The following is a 15,300-nucleotide window of genomic DNA, read 5'->3' as shown; positions in this document are numbered from 1 at the left end:
ACATCAGCTTCAAGAACTGACTGTTCATTTGCCGCCTAAGGGCTCATTTGTAGACATGAGCGAGTGTACTCGTTAAGGCAAATCACTCGAGCGAGTATCGCCATTTTCGAGTACATGCCTGCTTGCCCGAAAAGATTTTGGGGGAGAGTGGGGGGGGGGGGATCTCTCTCGTTCTCTTGCTCCCCCCGAATCTTTTGGCACGAGCGGGCATGTACTCAAATGGCGATACTTGCTGAAGTAATTTGCCTTAACGAGTACGTTTGCTCATCCCTACTCATTTGCATCTGCATTAGGACTCCTTTATGGCTTTTCGTCGGCAGGACTATTTGCTCCATTGAAAAAAAATTAAAACGGGAGTAAAGTGAAAGCTTTCTGTGTTTTTTTTTTTTTTTTTTTTTGTTTGTTTTTTTAAATCATTGGGGGAAAAACAGAAATGTTTGAGTTTTAATTCCGTTTCTCGGCTCCAAAACGGAACAAAGAGATTGGAAGCCACAATGGAGCCCTAATGCAGATGTGAATGAGCCCTTCTGCATCCCATCCCTGACAGAAGCCATTGTGGCCAGGTAATCTTTACTTCATCTCTTTGTGGTTTTAATGTTCTGACTGATTGGTGAATTAATTTGCATCTCTTTGACTTAGACATGCTATGTGTATGGGCATCAGCTAGGAATGTAGTGACCAGTAGATCCAGATGATGCGGCTGGACTTGCTCTGCCTTGTGATGTAGCTCCATAAGAGGTTTGGTGGAATGGGCCTACCGGTGCATAATGTCAGTGTAATGTTGCTGCACTCAGTGTAACTAGTGGGGGACTTGGTTACAAAATAACAAACTTTACACAAAGCCCAGAAATGGTTTTTTATGTTTTAAGAGAAATTGCTGAGAAAAGCCCATAAAACAACACATAGGTATAGAGTACAGCCTGCCATACAGGAACCCTCAAGCTTTAAATGAGCTCCTGATGTTTAGTCACATCGTTGGAGTCTCTGACCACGGTTTTCAGAGCGAGACATTATAAGGTTACATTCACACATGTAGACGCGATATTAGGTCAAGAAACCCGGCCCAATATCGCGCTTCTCAATGGGCCTTTGAAATTCCGATCCTCTGGCGTTTGTTTCATGCACATTGGAGGATCCGCAAAGCGTTTCCATCACACAGAATGCAATGTGTTTGACTGTCCCATTGAAAACGATGAGCAATGCGTTCCGAGGGATGCAAAAAAATAGGACACGCAGCGATTTCCCCACTCCCCCTGTGAATGTAGCCTAGGGGTAATGCACACGGCGAGTAATAACTGCTGTTTTTGCAACAAAATCTCTGCCGTGTAATGCAGAACCAGCAAAAGAGAGATTTTCTGTGTGTAATTTGACATTCAGTGCAGAATTAGAAGTCCCACAGCGTGTCTGTTCCTCCTCTGGATTTTCACTGTAGGTTTCACCCTGTGCAATGGTTTGATTGAAATCTGCTGCAAATCCATGAGAAAATCTGTATGTCACACGTGGATCCATTGCAGAAAATCTGCAACAAATCTACTCCGTGTGCAAGTACCCCGGCCCAATGTCCACTCGCACGCACGGATTCCACTGCTGAATCCTGCATCAGAATCCAGCCATGCCCGCGGACATTGGGGGGGGACTGTTACCTCTCTGGCTCTAGCGCAGATCGCCTCTGCACCAGGCGGATCTTCTTTCTTCAGCACAGCGGATGCGACTTGCTGGATGCATGCACAGTGAATTTTTAACTTTTTATAATATCCTGCTTTCTCGCAGATCTGCGGCACAGCCACAATGACGGCTGCGGGTGTGCCGCGGATATGACTGCTTCCATTGACTTCAATAGAAGCCGTCCTGTGGGATCCGCAGGCAAAATGGAGCATGCTGTGATTTCCTCCCATGTGTGCAATCCGCATGCTGGGAAAAAAAATTACATTCACACGCTTTTAAATTGCCCTGCGGCTGCTAGTGCATCCCTATGAGCTTCTAGAGCTGTGGGAGATGCATGTGGACATTGGGCCGTAGGGTATGTTCACACAGGGGATGGAACTTGTGGGAGAGCCTAACATGTATTTGCAGTAGAAAGCAGAGGTTGGCTCTTATGACTTCTGCTGTGGATTTGCTATGCTGTGGGTCTATGCACAGGTTTTCCCCTCTCAATGGGGCTAATTGGCGTGTGACCATGGTTTCCATGCAGGAAACATCTCTAAGTGACATCAAGTCCTACAGATTGCAAGCCATGGGAGGCTGGATACATGTGGATTATGGTGCGGATTATATGCTGAAATCCATGTGAAAATTCTGCACTGTAAACCTAAACTCGGGGGCTTTCACATGGGGCGGATTGGAAACAATCCCCAGCAAAATCCCCACCATTCAGCATGTGTTTTGGCCTCTGTCAGCAGCAGATTTCACCCCTTCAGTTGATGTAGATTTGCTGTGGATTGTTTCCGCTGCGGATGAACATCTCCTTATATTTCGTGTGCAGCCTTTTTACCTTGGAGATCTGTTACCTGAACCTCACACAGTGTTCTGCCGCTCTGGGAGCTTGGACCCACAGATTTCTAAAACTAGACCCCACTGATGACATTAATTTTTGGTGTATTACCAATTGTTTACTGGGCATAGTGCGCTCTTATCCTATCCAGTGTACTACCTGAAACTATCTGCCTGTACCCAATTCCTGGAACATCTCACCCTGTACTGTACGGAAAGTTAATATTAAAGCGTACCTGAGTTTTCAGCAAGCTTTCTGAAACGTATCGGATTCTACATACCCACTTATTTGTTGAAAATCAGACCTCACAGACTGCAGAGGGTGCGTGTAGCAAGACTAGCATTTTGCTAGTAGTTCACTGTCCTGACGTCCTTGCCCTTCCCATGGTGCATTGCACTGTCTCTGATCCAAGCAGCAAGGAGGCAGTATGTGAATGCCTGCACCTCTGCTTTCCTAGGATGGTTCAGGCATTTATAGTCATTCTGGCCTAATGGTTAGTATACCCACACACGCTGTAACGGCAGGGGAGAGGCAGAGATCCTTTATCACAGTGTCTGCACATCTGTCAGCCTGCAGTCTGTGAAGACCGCACCTGTTAGATGCACAGCTTCTGTATTAACAAGGACGTTTCCATAATGAGTGGATTGCAGAGAAGCTGGATGGGAGACCCCTAGTGGCAGCCACTTCAAACGTGAGTAGTAAAGCAACAACAATTTTAATTAAGTAAATGACAATAGATAAGACTGACACGAGCTGCCAGATGAGCAGAAGTCATCTGAAAAGTTAATTCCCCTTTAATGTATTGCAAACGCCTCATATGTTACTATGAGGATGCCTATAAGCCTCCTGCCCACGGCCGTGTCGGACTCCGCCAGCAGAATATCTCAGCGGAATCTGACACGGCGCCCCTCAAAGACCCCTTACTCGCCTCTTTTATCCGGCGCGTGAGTCCCGTCCTGTGAGCCGGCAGGCATGCGCAGTGCAGCTCATGACACGGTGATGCCTAATCGCACGATACATCCGCTGTACTCGCAGTGGAAGAATTGTGTAACGGCCGGCTTCCATTGACTACAATTCCGCATCGTTACCATTGAAAGGCAGAAAGCTATTACGGTCAATAGAACCTTAGAGCTGTGGGATAACGCAGCGGATTTCTGCGTGAAACGCGACAGAAATCCGTCCGTTGGTATTAGCCCTTAGGCAAAAAAATGGGAAGCCAGCGTGTAACTGAGCAATTAATATGCATTCTTCTACAAATTGTACAATACTGTATATTTGGCAACTTGTATTGAAAGTTACACTAATTAGTCACACTTCCCCAAACTGTCTGAAAAGTAGTATAACAAGGAGAACATGCGTCAGTAAAACTTTTGCACTAAGTATGTACATTGCAAACTTTGTCTGCCCTTCCGGAATGGTTGATGTGCAGGTACCGTCGGTGCTGTAACTCCTCGAATTCCGTACAGTTGTTCTGCATTCTAGTAAATGGGAGATACGGAAGAGGCAAAGCGAGCTGAAAAGTGACGGAACCTGATGGGTCGGTGTGTAAACACTCTGCACTTGCCATTACACAGCCCTACTCCTCACATCCACTTGCAGTTGTTGCTCCATTGCCTCACTCTGTGATCATGTGCTCGGATCCTGAGGAAGGACCAAGTTTAGAAGTGGCTGTTCCTGTGAGTAGTGTAAACAGAACATCTTGTCCCCGGCGGGGAGGCCTGCTATGTATCATCCGGGCTCGGGCCCTTCTCTAGCACAAACAGCTGTGGAAGCAGAAACACACGTCTGGTCAGATGTTCTCCAAGCTCAGATCATGTTGTTGCAGCTTGGGAAATGGACTTTTCACGTGTCTGAGAGGAGGGCACATTAGGTTAGAGGAGGCTCCTAACCTGGTGGACAACTTGGTGATGTCCGGCTTACTTTGTGTTAGGCCAGTGATGCCAGCGCCTGCGTTACGGGTGCTGCATTCATTCATGTTCCACTTATTCTAGTTCTTAGTCGTATTGCTGGATTGGGGAAAACGGATAGATGGGCAAAGACCTGACCACTGGGACCCCCACTGATTCCCCCGCCTAGGGGGGGGTCCCGGTTGACTCATTACTGCTCAGACCTGCTGCACCCGGTAGCCTATCAGTTTCTGTGGAGAGCCGGCTGCGCATGTGTGCCGCAGCTCCATTCATTTCATTGGGCTGATAGCCAAGCACAGCCATTTCTATCTTTGTCACGGCCTCAATGGGCTGATGAATATAGCCAAGAACGGGGCTCGGCCATTTCCGTCAGCCCATTGAAATGAATGGAGCTGCTACACGCATGCGCATCTGTGGAATTGACAGTATTCTGGTTGAAATAGTGCTACAGAGGCGAACGGAAGTAGACCAAGCAGGATCCCCATTCTCCAGATCCGTGGGGGCTGCAGCAGTCAAGCCCCCACCGAGCTATCAGTTTTCACCCATCAAGTGGATGGGTGAAAACTGAAAAAACAAAATTAATTTACCGGAATTCCCTTTTATCGTCTGTCCTGAATCTTCTGTAAGTAGAATGGCTAAAACCGCTGCTAAGTTCTGTTTCCTGCTTCTTGGCACTGTTCCATAAGTAAAAGTGGTTGTTCTGCCATTAAATATCACTTTTGTTATACAGATCATGAAAAAGTAACTATTTGCCATTTACACGCATTAAAAAAATGATTCAATGACCAGTTATGCTTTTGTATTTACGTGCTATGGCGCCTCCTGGTGTTTAGAGTGTATAGCAATGTACATGTCCATCTAAAAAGCTGGTGGACTTGCAACTCTCAGCACTGCCAGATTCTCAGTCCTGTTCTTGGCATATTGATCCTGTTAACAGACCAGCAGCCTATACAAATTGCTTCTACCCTGCTTATCGGGATCTGACCCGATCCTCTGCCGTAGCACTGTAATATGTAGCAAATCTGAGAAGACCATCTTATGAGCAAGCAAGTACTTAGCGCTGCTCTAGACTCCGTTGCGAAAATATTATCTGTCTGCCGGTCAATTTACTGGGGAATATATATATATATATTTCTATTTTTTTTTTTTTTTACTGCCAGAGGGAGAAGGAGACTGATGTAGGACTACATTTATAGCTGCCAGAGGGGAAAGGAGACTGACTAGGGAAACTAATTGAGACTATATGGCTCCTAGAAAAGGAATGAGATTGGCTGTAATGTGGAATAGTGTTGGTGGGTGATGGACGGATAGTGTGCATGCAAGAGGTTTTGCAAAGAGTTGTAGGCAGAAAACTGAGAAATGGATCATGTGACACTTTCCAGCCATCCACAATAGTAAAGGTGTTTTTTTTTGGGTGCAAAGTAGTTTAAAATAGGGGGTAATAGCCCTTGGGAATTTTTATATGCACTGTACCGTTGCCAGGCGGACGGAGCGGTCACACGGCTGAGTCTCCCAGCCACACGTATTCCCAACACAGATGCCGTATTAACTTTATAAATAGGCCATCAATCTGGTTTTATACAACTCTTGTAAATCCTCCTGCTATTCAGGGAATGCAGCGCTAATATCCAGGAGCCTCCGCTCTACGGGCTCTGCAGATCACTGCTGCTTACTGGCAGCTTAGGGCCGACAGCACTGGGCGGCTTACTCATTGTGCCTAAATAAAATAAGAGGACCTACAGTATGCATGACCACCAACTGGTGCCTTAAAGGGGATGTCCTGTTATATGTACAGAAGGACCTACAGTATACATGACCACCAACTGGTGCCTTAAAGGGGATGTACACTGTAGGTCCTTCTGTACATATAACAGGACATCCCCTTTAAGGCACCAGTTGGTGGTCATGTACACTGTAGGTCCTTCTGTACATATAACAGGACATCCCCTTTAAGGCACCAGTTGGTCGTCATGTACACTGTAGGTCCTTCTGTACATATAACAGGACATGACGACCAACTGGTGCCTTAAAGGGGATGTCCTGTTATATGTACAGAAGGACCTACAGTGTACATGACCACCAACTGGTGCCTTAAAGGGGATGTCCTGTTATATGTACAGAAGGACCTACAGTATACATGACCACCAACTGGTGCCTTAAAGGGGATGTCCTGTTATATGTACAGAAGGACCTACAGTATACATGACCACCAACTGGTGCCTTAAAGGGGATGTCCTGTTATATGTACAGAAGGACCTACAGTATACATGACCACCAACTGGTGCCTTAAAGGGGATGTCCTGTTATATGTACAGAAGGACCTACAGTATGCATGACCACCAACTGGTGCCTTAAAGGGGATGTCCTGTTATATGTACAGATCTGATCTGGACCGCACCGCTCCCCTCCGGCAGTCAGCCACACATTTGGGTGATTATTGCTTGGTGCTCATGTAGACGGACGGGGTCATGTAATTACATGGTCATGTGTGACCCGCCAGGCTGGGAGCCTTTGCAGAAGCTGTCTAGGGCTGGATTTACATGGCCAAGCATGATACCTGCCTTAATTTTTTTTTTTCCTGCAGTTACTATGTGTTTTGCAAGAAATTGCCAAACGTGTGTGTTTTTAAAAAAAAAATTTTAATGAAAATGCGTGAAAATTGCATGTTCTAAGAAATCTTGGCATCACACTCGCATAAAAATTGCATCTGCAAAGTTTTGTTTTCATTGCTTCCACAGACATATTGCCCAAAAAATATGACCTGCTGCGAGAGAAAAATCGCCCGTGTAAACGGGCCCATTGCAAGTAATGGGTTTTATTTTTGTGTGTCTCGCAAATGCACAAAAATCGCATGTTACAATCTGCTGGCTACGGCCTACAGGGCTCTTACGCTGGCGTACTCCCTTGGGCCACTTACACACGGCTGAGAAAATCGTGTGAGCTTTGTGCGTAGCGAGACTCGCAAATATGAGCGCCATTCTTTTGAAAACCATGCGAAACACTTGCCGCACTGGGGGATCGCAACTGTGCTGGAGTGATGGGAGGCGCTTTTGACGCACAAACGCCTGGCATCCGTTGGCACCTCACACGTTCCCGAGCGCGATATGGCAAGGAGTTTAACAGCCTGATATCCCGTTCGCCCGTGTGAAAGTCCATATAAACATGAATTTTCCTATCGGGCAGATCCCTTTTAAATATGGACCTATCTTTATACTTCATCATCATTTCCAACATCTCTGCTTCCTGTCAGTGAATTGGAGACGTCTTGCTATTTCTTTAAGTCCTCCCCCTCACGGAGTGCAGTCGGTCAGGCGGCAGCCTTGTCTGCTCCGTGCCGCTGTCAGCTCTGTGTATGTCTTCGCTGATTTATTAGTGATCACAGGCCGGCGCTATGAGGCATCGCGGTGGTGCTAACTAGACCAACACAGGGGAACTCAGATTAACGTGTGTCTACTTGAATAGACATTCCCGCTACGACGGCTGACGGATCCTTAGGTGACCCGTGAAGATTTTCCTTGACGTGAGCGCTTCTGATTTCTGCAAGAGCATTTGTGTTGGCATTTTCAGAAACTTCTAAGAAATATTACATTAGAGGGCTTGTCCGGGACTTTTACTAATGATGACCTATCCTCAAGATAGGTCAGCAATGCTTGGTGGTTGGGGTACACTGCTTGTGATGCCAGCTGATCGCCGGGCCCACTGACGGTGCTAGAAACTGACAGCGCTGTCTGTATTGCAGTGGCCCAGATTGGAACTGCAGGCACGGCTCCTTCTGAACTCAATGGGAGTTGTCTGTAGTACCAGGCCGCTGCAGTGTTGACAGCACAGTCTGCTTCCAGCGCCAACAGTGAGCCTAGCTATCTGTTGGGTGGGGTCCCGAGCAGCGGACCTCCACAAATCAACAATTGATGTTCTGGCAACCCCTTTGGCCAGTGCTACACCTCCGTATTTGGGTCGCAGTTTTGCTCCTGTAATACGGATGTGTCCCAGTCTGACCATGGGTCTCCTGACTCGAACTTAAAGCATCATAGGAATCTATGATGCTTGGAGTTCCGAATTACCGGTAAATTCTTCAGTGTCATTTTTTTTTTTTTTTGGTCCCTTATTGATTTTCAGTGGGTTTTCATTAAAATTAGAAATCTTTCCACTTGTATTTCTGTTTAATAAGTTTTTTTTTTTTTTAGCAGAACACGTAGTGCAGGCAACTGCGATTAATTATGGGCTGTCTATGCGTATATGGACTGACTGACCGCTTCAGAAAAAAGGGCAATTTTTTTGTAAAATCTGCATTTGTGTGTAATTGCCTTGATTAAGCATTACTGTAAGAAACGTAATTAGTTTTTTTTCTTACTAATGTATTGACCCATGTTGTGTTCCAGGGGTGGCCCATCGGAGTCAGAGCAGTGAAGGCGTCAGTTCGCTCAGCAGTTCCCCATCAAATAGCCTCGAAACACAGTCCCAGTCCCTGTCTCGTTCTCAGAGCATGGACATCGACAGCGTTGCCTGTGAAAAAAGGTAAAGTACAGAGGAGTTTATTCTAGCGGAACCGGCTTTACGGGTTTAGGTTTTGTCTTAGGACTACAGTTCATTGAAGGAATATCGTCTTACGAGGTCCCTTGTGGATGACGAAAGCTTCCCAAAGGATGACCTAGCAGCAAGAACGTGTTAGTCCGGCTGGTACCCTGCGTACAGCCGCGTAATCGTATTGCCGTGTACTCATGCAGGCCGTCGTGCGCAGTACAGCTTTTTATTCTTTGTATGCTTAGCGACGTCGCGGGTACCCGCAGCCTATACGATATGTGATTGTGTATGGGCTGCGAGTATGTCCGTGACCATAGAGTACAATGGGCTCTGTCACACACATCCGCAGTAAATAGAACCTGCAGCATTCTATTTCCTGCAAGCGGATTACGCCATCCTGACCTGCGAGTGTAAGCAGAATTGTGTAATCCCATGTACTTGATTGAACAGCGTTTTACCACGGATCATACACTTGCGGAAATTCGCAATTCAACTAAAGGCAGGCTCACACGGGCGTAATTTAAAAGCATATTACGTGTGCGTTATACGTGGTGAATGGAGTCAATGCAAGTATATTGCTTTTCATTGATCCATTTACACTTGTGTATATACATTACATATAATACACGTGTAAAAAGAGCGCCCATGTTCTATTTTACCACTTATTACGCACGATGGGGCTCTACTTTCTTTATGGGCGCGTAATAAATGCTGTACATACGCAATTACATTGCGCACGTGCGGTATTTACTCGCAACGTCACTAAACGACAGAGCGGGGAAAGAGTCAGACTGTGCATGAGAAACGCTATCCTACCCAGTAAAAAAATCACTGCTATACGCAGTGGTAGACCGCAGCGTTTTACCACACGCTCATGTGAGCCTGGTTTAATTATTTGCGCCAAAAATCCAGCTGTTTAACCCCTTCCTGGAATAGGATGTAAATGTACATCCTGAGGATAGCGCAAGATCAGGAGAGATCCCGCGGTATCCGGCAGCAGGAGCCAGCTGTCACCGATAGCCGGCCTCCTGCTGCAACAGCGGGGTGCATCAGGACAGCGACCCCTGCTGTTAACCCCTTCCCTGTTTTGATCTATGTATATCGCGGCATGTAAAGGGTTCACAGAGGGAACGCGCTACAGGGACATAAAAAGTGTGTTTAAAAAATAACAATGTAGGGAAAACCCTTTAGCGCTTTTTTTCCATATTGACATGAAATTTTTTTTGTTTTTAAATTAAAATCCCACATATTTGGTATTGTTGTATTCGTAACGATGCATATAATAAATTAAGCACTCGTTTTATCCTGCACGGCAAAAAGTGTTTTTTTTTAAAAAAAAAAAAAAGGCAAAATTCTTTTTTTCTTTAAATACATTTTCGCCTCCCAAAAAACGCAATAACAGTGATCAAAAAAGCCGTATGTACCCTAAAATGGTACCAATAAAAGCTACAGCTCGTCTCGCCAAAAATTAGCCCTCGCAGACCTCAGTTCATGAAAAAATAAAAGTTCTAGGACTTTTAAATGCAGCGATTTTTAGAAATAAATTCCAGAACGTGTTTTTGTTTTGTTTTTTTTAATTTTAATTTTTATTGTGGGAACCTAAAAAAATATAATAATTTTGGTATTGTTGTAATCGTACTGATCCGCAGAAAAAAATGAATTGACATTTATGCTGAATGATTGGCGCTGTAAAAAAAAAAAAAATCTTATGGCAGAAGTGGATTTCTCTTCCCGCTATCATAAAAAAATTAATAGAAGTTTTACAATATAGTCTATATCCAAAAATGGCACCGAGAAAACTGCAGTTCGCCGCAGAAAAATAAAGTTATGGCTTTTGAAAAATGTAGATAAAAATACGCCCAAAATAGGCCATGTCCTTAAGGGGTTAAAGGGACATTCTAAGCAATTCTACCAAGCAGACTTGGTTTAGTATCATGCTAAAAGGATTTTACAGTATGTTCTAAAAACCCTGTAGACCCGTTCAGTAAGTACAGCAGAGGTCTGATAGACCCGCTTGTCAGCGAAACCTTGGCCAGTGTTGTTTAACCCTTACCGTATCTCTTACATGGCTTTATTTAGTTAATATCCCTGACTTCTATCTTGTTTCCCAGCATGTCCCAGGTGGATGTGGACTCAGGGATTGAGAACATGGAGGTGGACGAGAACGATCGCAGGGAGAAGAGGAGCCTTACTGATAAGGTAATGTAGACTCTGGGCAGTTCTTATGGTAGGATCATCTGGGGGGGAGTTCTACTACTTCTGGTTGAATCGTTGGCCTTCTTCTGGTTCCAGGAGTCCTCTTCAGGATCTGAGGTGTCTGAAGAACAGTCCCTGCAGCTGGTCTGCAAGATCTTCAGAGTATCTTGGAAAGACAGAGACAGAGACGTTGTTTTCTTGAGATCTCTATCTGCTCAATTCAGGCAAAACCCTAAAGAAGGTATTTTCTATGTTCTTGAAAATAAGCCAAGACCTAATACAATGAATTGTCTTGAGGCGCGGCAGGCCTCACACCTCCGAAGACGGTGTATGATGCTTACTAATTATTGCTGCCTTCTTTTATCTACAGTGTACTCCAATTTTAAAGACTTAATTGGGCAGATTTTAATGGAAGTCTTGATGATATCCACACAATCTAAAGACGACAACCCGTTCGCCAGCTTGACCGCCACGTCACAGCCGATCGCAACAACCCGCATCCCAGAGAAGACTTTATTGCTTAACTCTGGGTCAACACCTGGCACTAGCCCAATGTTCTGTAACTCTGGATCCTTTGGTGCCAGCTCCTTATCAAGGCAAGTGGAGTTTAACATTTAGGATTATTGATCTGTTTGGCCTAATCGTCACAAAGTGATATCTGGTAGCACAATCTCTGTAACGGAATCTCCTGTGAGTGCGGAATCGCCTTTTTTATGGGCAGATTATTAGCTTCGATGTAATGCGCCTCAGTTGACAAGCGTGTCAGTCGGTTCTAGTTTACTTACATGTGCCGTGAAACCTTTATGGGGACCTATCCCATAAGGCCGGCTCATCCCAGCCGGTTCATCCCCATAGGCCGGCTGCATACCCCCGTTGACCCGGGCAGATGTACAGCCAGACTTGCTGAAAATTAACAATCAAAAGACAAACGAGCATTTGCTGCTCGATTGACTTATCATTGTCCTTTTTACACGACCCTACGATCTGGCAAATGAATGTTGGAAAAGGCAAGGATCCAATAGTGGGTCTATTTTGGAGAATTGTGAAATCACAGTGTGTCTATGCTCCGGGACAACTCCTGGAGCACATGTCAAAATATCTATGAAGTCCCATTTACCTGATGGATGCCAAGAGTGTCCATATGGCACCTCTTGAGCTGCCAGTTGCCTTTCTTGAAACTACCAGTATGGCATAAAGAGCCACTGCCCTCAAGAGGAACGGTCACTGCCCCGGGCATGTCTGCATCAGTAAATGCTTGAATTCTTCATAAAATAATAGTCCTGCAGCACTTTTGGGGGGATTTGCTGCTCTTCTATTGTTTCTCTTCAAAATCTATGAATAAATTGACAGCTGGGTGTTACCATTTTCCTTGGCAGTAGGGGTTTGTTCCTACGAACTCTTGAGAGTACAGCTCCATGTATCGGCTTCGGCAATGATGCAGCCCACAATCTCGCCAGCTCTTCGCGTCTGTACGGGTGACTGATGAGTTAGTCGGTTGTTAATGGCTGCGCGGTTTTAGGCAAACTGTAGCCACTAACAACTGGCAGCTAGTGAAGACTTAACCCAAGATCGGTACACACCTCTTTCATGGAAAAAAAAACAGCGCTCTGTGTCGACCACCTGATGGAAAGAGAGGAGCGCTGTTTCTGTAGCTCTCATTGTCGTGAATGGGAGCTACAGACACGGTGTGGCACAGCATGCTGGGCTGTTTACATTACTTGGAGTTACGGAAACAGACTAGCATGCTGTGCTACGCTGTTTCTGTAGCTCCTATTTACGTCAATGAGCGTTACGGAAACTGAGCTAACCTAAGCGTTTGGCTCTTTCCGTAGGCTTTCAATGAGGAGCTGCTAACGATGGCAGCTGTTTCCCTACCCTGCTATGCAGAGATGGGAACACCCCTTTAATTCATCTGTCAGCTGCATGGACCCACATCACTGGCTGGGCACATGGTAGCTTTGTGGCGATGGCTACATGGGACTCTACCTGGAGACTGTCAGAACTGATTGGACAGTTTAAAAGTAGTTCCAGCATGGAGGCAAACTTGTTCATTTAAAAGTTTTTTAGGCTTTATTTGTGGAAAAAAATAAATAATATTCATAGTCTGTACAACCATGGTAAAACCACCAGGTTTCTGTTTCGGAACACATTTGGGTTCTTTATAGTAGCAGAGGTTATACAGACAGAAGAAATTTTGAAGAGTTTGGAAAAAGTGGGGAGGATGGCTTACTGATTGGACAGTGTGAGAGTGTGGAGGGACGCTCCATTGAACAAGGGAATAGCAACATCCATTTGTCAATTTATTCATATATTTCCAGGAGGAATAATAGAGGAACCGCAAATTACAGCATTCTAAGAAAAGAAAATGATTTCATGGTTAGAGGGAACTAGTCATGGCCTACGAGCACCGTAAACTGAGTTATGATGCTTGTCGGACAGGTCCTGTGGAGTTCAGGAATTTGCCTTGCATGCTCGCCCCGCTCCCTGTTCCCACGTCGTTACTGATTTTGAAGTTGACAGGTGAACAGTACATCGGCCTCGTCTCTGCAGCTAGTGCGGTAACGTACATTGTTCTCTATGGGAGTGCGTGGTTTGCAGACATGTCTGCACTCTGACTTCCATGGGTCACAGTGTGGGGATGGGCAGCGGGGTGAGCATGTAAAGCACATCACACGTCTCTTTGTCCTACAAGCACCATTACTTATACCCCATTTGCACTGACAAATGATCGCTCAAAAGTCTCTCAAAAGATAGTTTGACAGTTTAGAACGATCATCTTTGCATAGTCTATAGTAGCTAAGTAGCTACTTAAGAGTTGTGCAGGTGGAGCGGGTCACTGCCGCTATCACTCGGTGAACAATACAGCTGTTCTGCATAAGCAAACAGCTGCATTGTTCTCCACGATTACAGCTCGCGTCCTGCTGTGAACTACCAGCAGGTTATGAGCTGAAAGAATCTTATCAGCGCTACTGACTGTGATAACAGATCCAAGAGAATTGGGGCAATCCGTTGAAAAAGTGACTTGCTTTATTAAATATTAGTGCCATAAAATACAGGGATCACTGAGAATGCGGGCTGCACTACCTCCCGTGATAACAGCCTGCACCGCTGATAAGAGTTCATCGCTCAATTCTAGAAAACTAGAATTGAGCAAGGAACGACTCGTGCACGAAAACGGCACGAGGTCCATGGATTTAGACGCAACGGTTATCGCGCAAAAGACGACTTTAAGTGAAAATCCTTGGGCCTAATTGGGCCTTTAGTATATCCCGATGACTGATTCCCCTTTTAAAGCAAGTGGTTACTAAGCTAGGCATATCAGAGCTGACTGACCCTCTTTCGGCTTCAGTGGGGGCAGGGGTGTGATGCGTCACTCGTTATCGGCCTTTAGTCTTTACTATTGATTTGGATGTGGATTATAAATGTTAGATCTTGTCCTGTAGCAAATTTGAAGTAGTAATAAGTGGATCAACTTGCCAATATTCTGAGAAACCACCTCTGCAGATATATACTCGAGATAATAAAAAAAAATTATATATATATTTAAATTTTTATTATCCCACGAAGCTGAATATGGTATTAGTTTTGTAAGCTGTCATCTCCTCTGCTGTATCAACTCCTTTTATTACATCATTTTCTTCATGTTTTTCTCTTTCTGTCCAGTCTTTATGATGCTAGTCCCGTCCGTACTGCCGCTGTGCCAGCCCTCCACTTACCTTCGCCCCCCGTCTCTAGTCCCCAGCCGTGCAGCCCTGGGCAATCTTTGCCTGTATCGTCCACCCCATCACTAAGCTATGCTGCCTCCACATCGCGGTATAGACCCTACACCGTCGCCCATTCAGGACCCTTACCCATCCCTTCCAGTCCAAGGACTTCCAGCCTCACCCCTGCCATGCACCCGTCACCCAGTCCTCACACCTTGTCCAGCAGTCCTCGAGCCGTGCCCGCCAGTTCACCCAGACGAAGGTCTTTGGTATCTCCCAGAATGTCCCCCAGGCAAAACCGGATACCGCCTAGGTATTTTCTCCGCAGATTGTGGGTGTGTGCATGACGCCGGAATGTTGTGTTCCCTTCCCTCGCTGCTTTCTTTGCATGTCTATGGAGATCCCGTATGGTCCTTTTAAGAGAAGTTATTTGCATCACTTGTGATATTCCGTTTCATCCTTCGTAGGGTAAAATATTACA

General features: G+C 45.5%; 1 protein-coding gene across 2 annotated transcripts in view; it reads left to right on the top strand.

The window, feature by feature from the left end:
* The window catches only part of UBE4B (ubiquitination factor E4B), a 65,633-nt gene that overhangs the window by 16,246 nt on the left and 34,087 nt on the right, over positions 1-15,300 (top strand). Inside the window, exons 3-7 of one of the 2 annotated variants that reach the window (XM_066606583.1) lie at positions 8,778-8,913; positions 11,031-11,118; positions 11,212-11,356; positions 11,486-11,711; positions 14,779-15,132. In XM_066606583.1, the coding sequence (XP_066462680.1) occupies positions 8,778-8,913; positions 11,031-11,118; positions 11,212-11,356; positions 11,486-11,711; positions 14,779-15,132 (949 nt within the window). The remainder of the gene's footprint in view (positions 1-8,777; positions 8,914-11,030; positions 11,119-11,211; positions 11,357-11,485; positions 11,712-14,778; positions 15,133-15,300) is intronic. The other variant, XM_066606584.1, reaches the window with a different exon arrangement.

The sequence above is a fragment of the Eleutherodactylus coqui genome, chromosome 6, assembly GCF_035609145.1.
Source record: "Eleutherodactylus coqui strain aEleCoq1 chromosome 6, aEleCoq1.hap1, whole genome shotgun sequence".
NCBI classification, from domain to species: Eukaryota; Metazoa; Chordata; class Amphibia; order Anura; family Eleutherodactylidae; genus Eleutherodactylus; species Eleutherodactylus coqui.
Note: the sequence above shows the minus strand (reverse complement) of the source record. Positions and strands in the feature narration are given on the sequence as shown.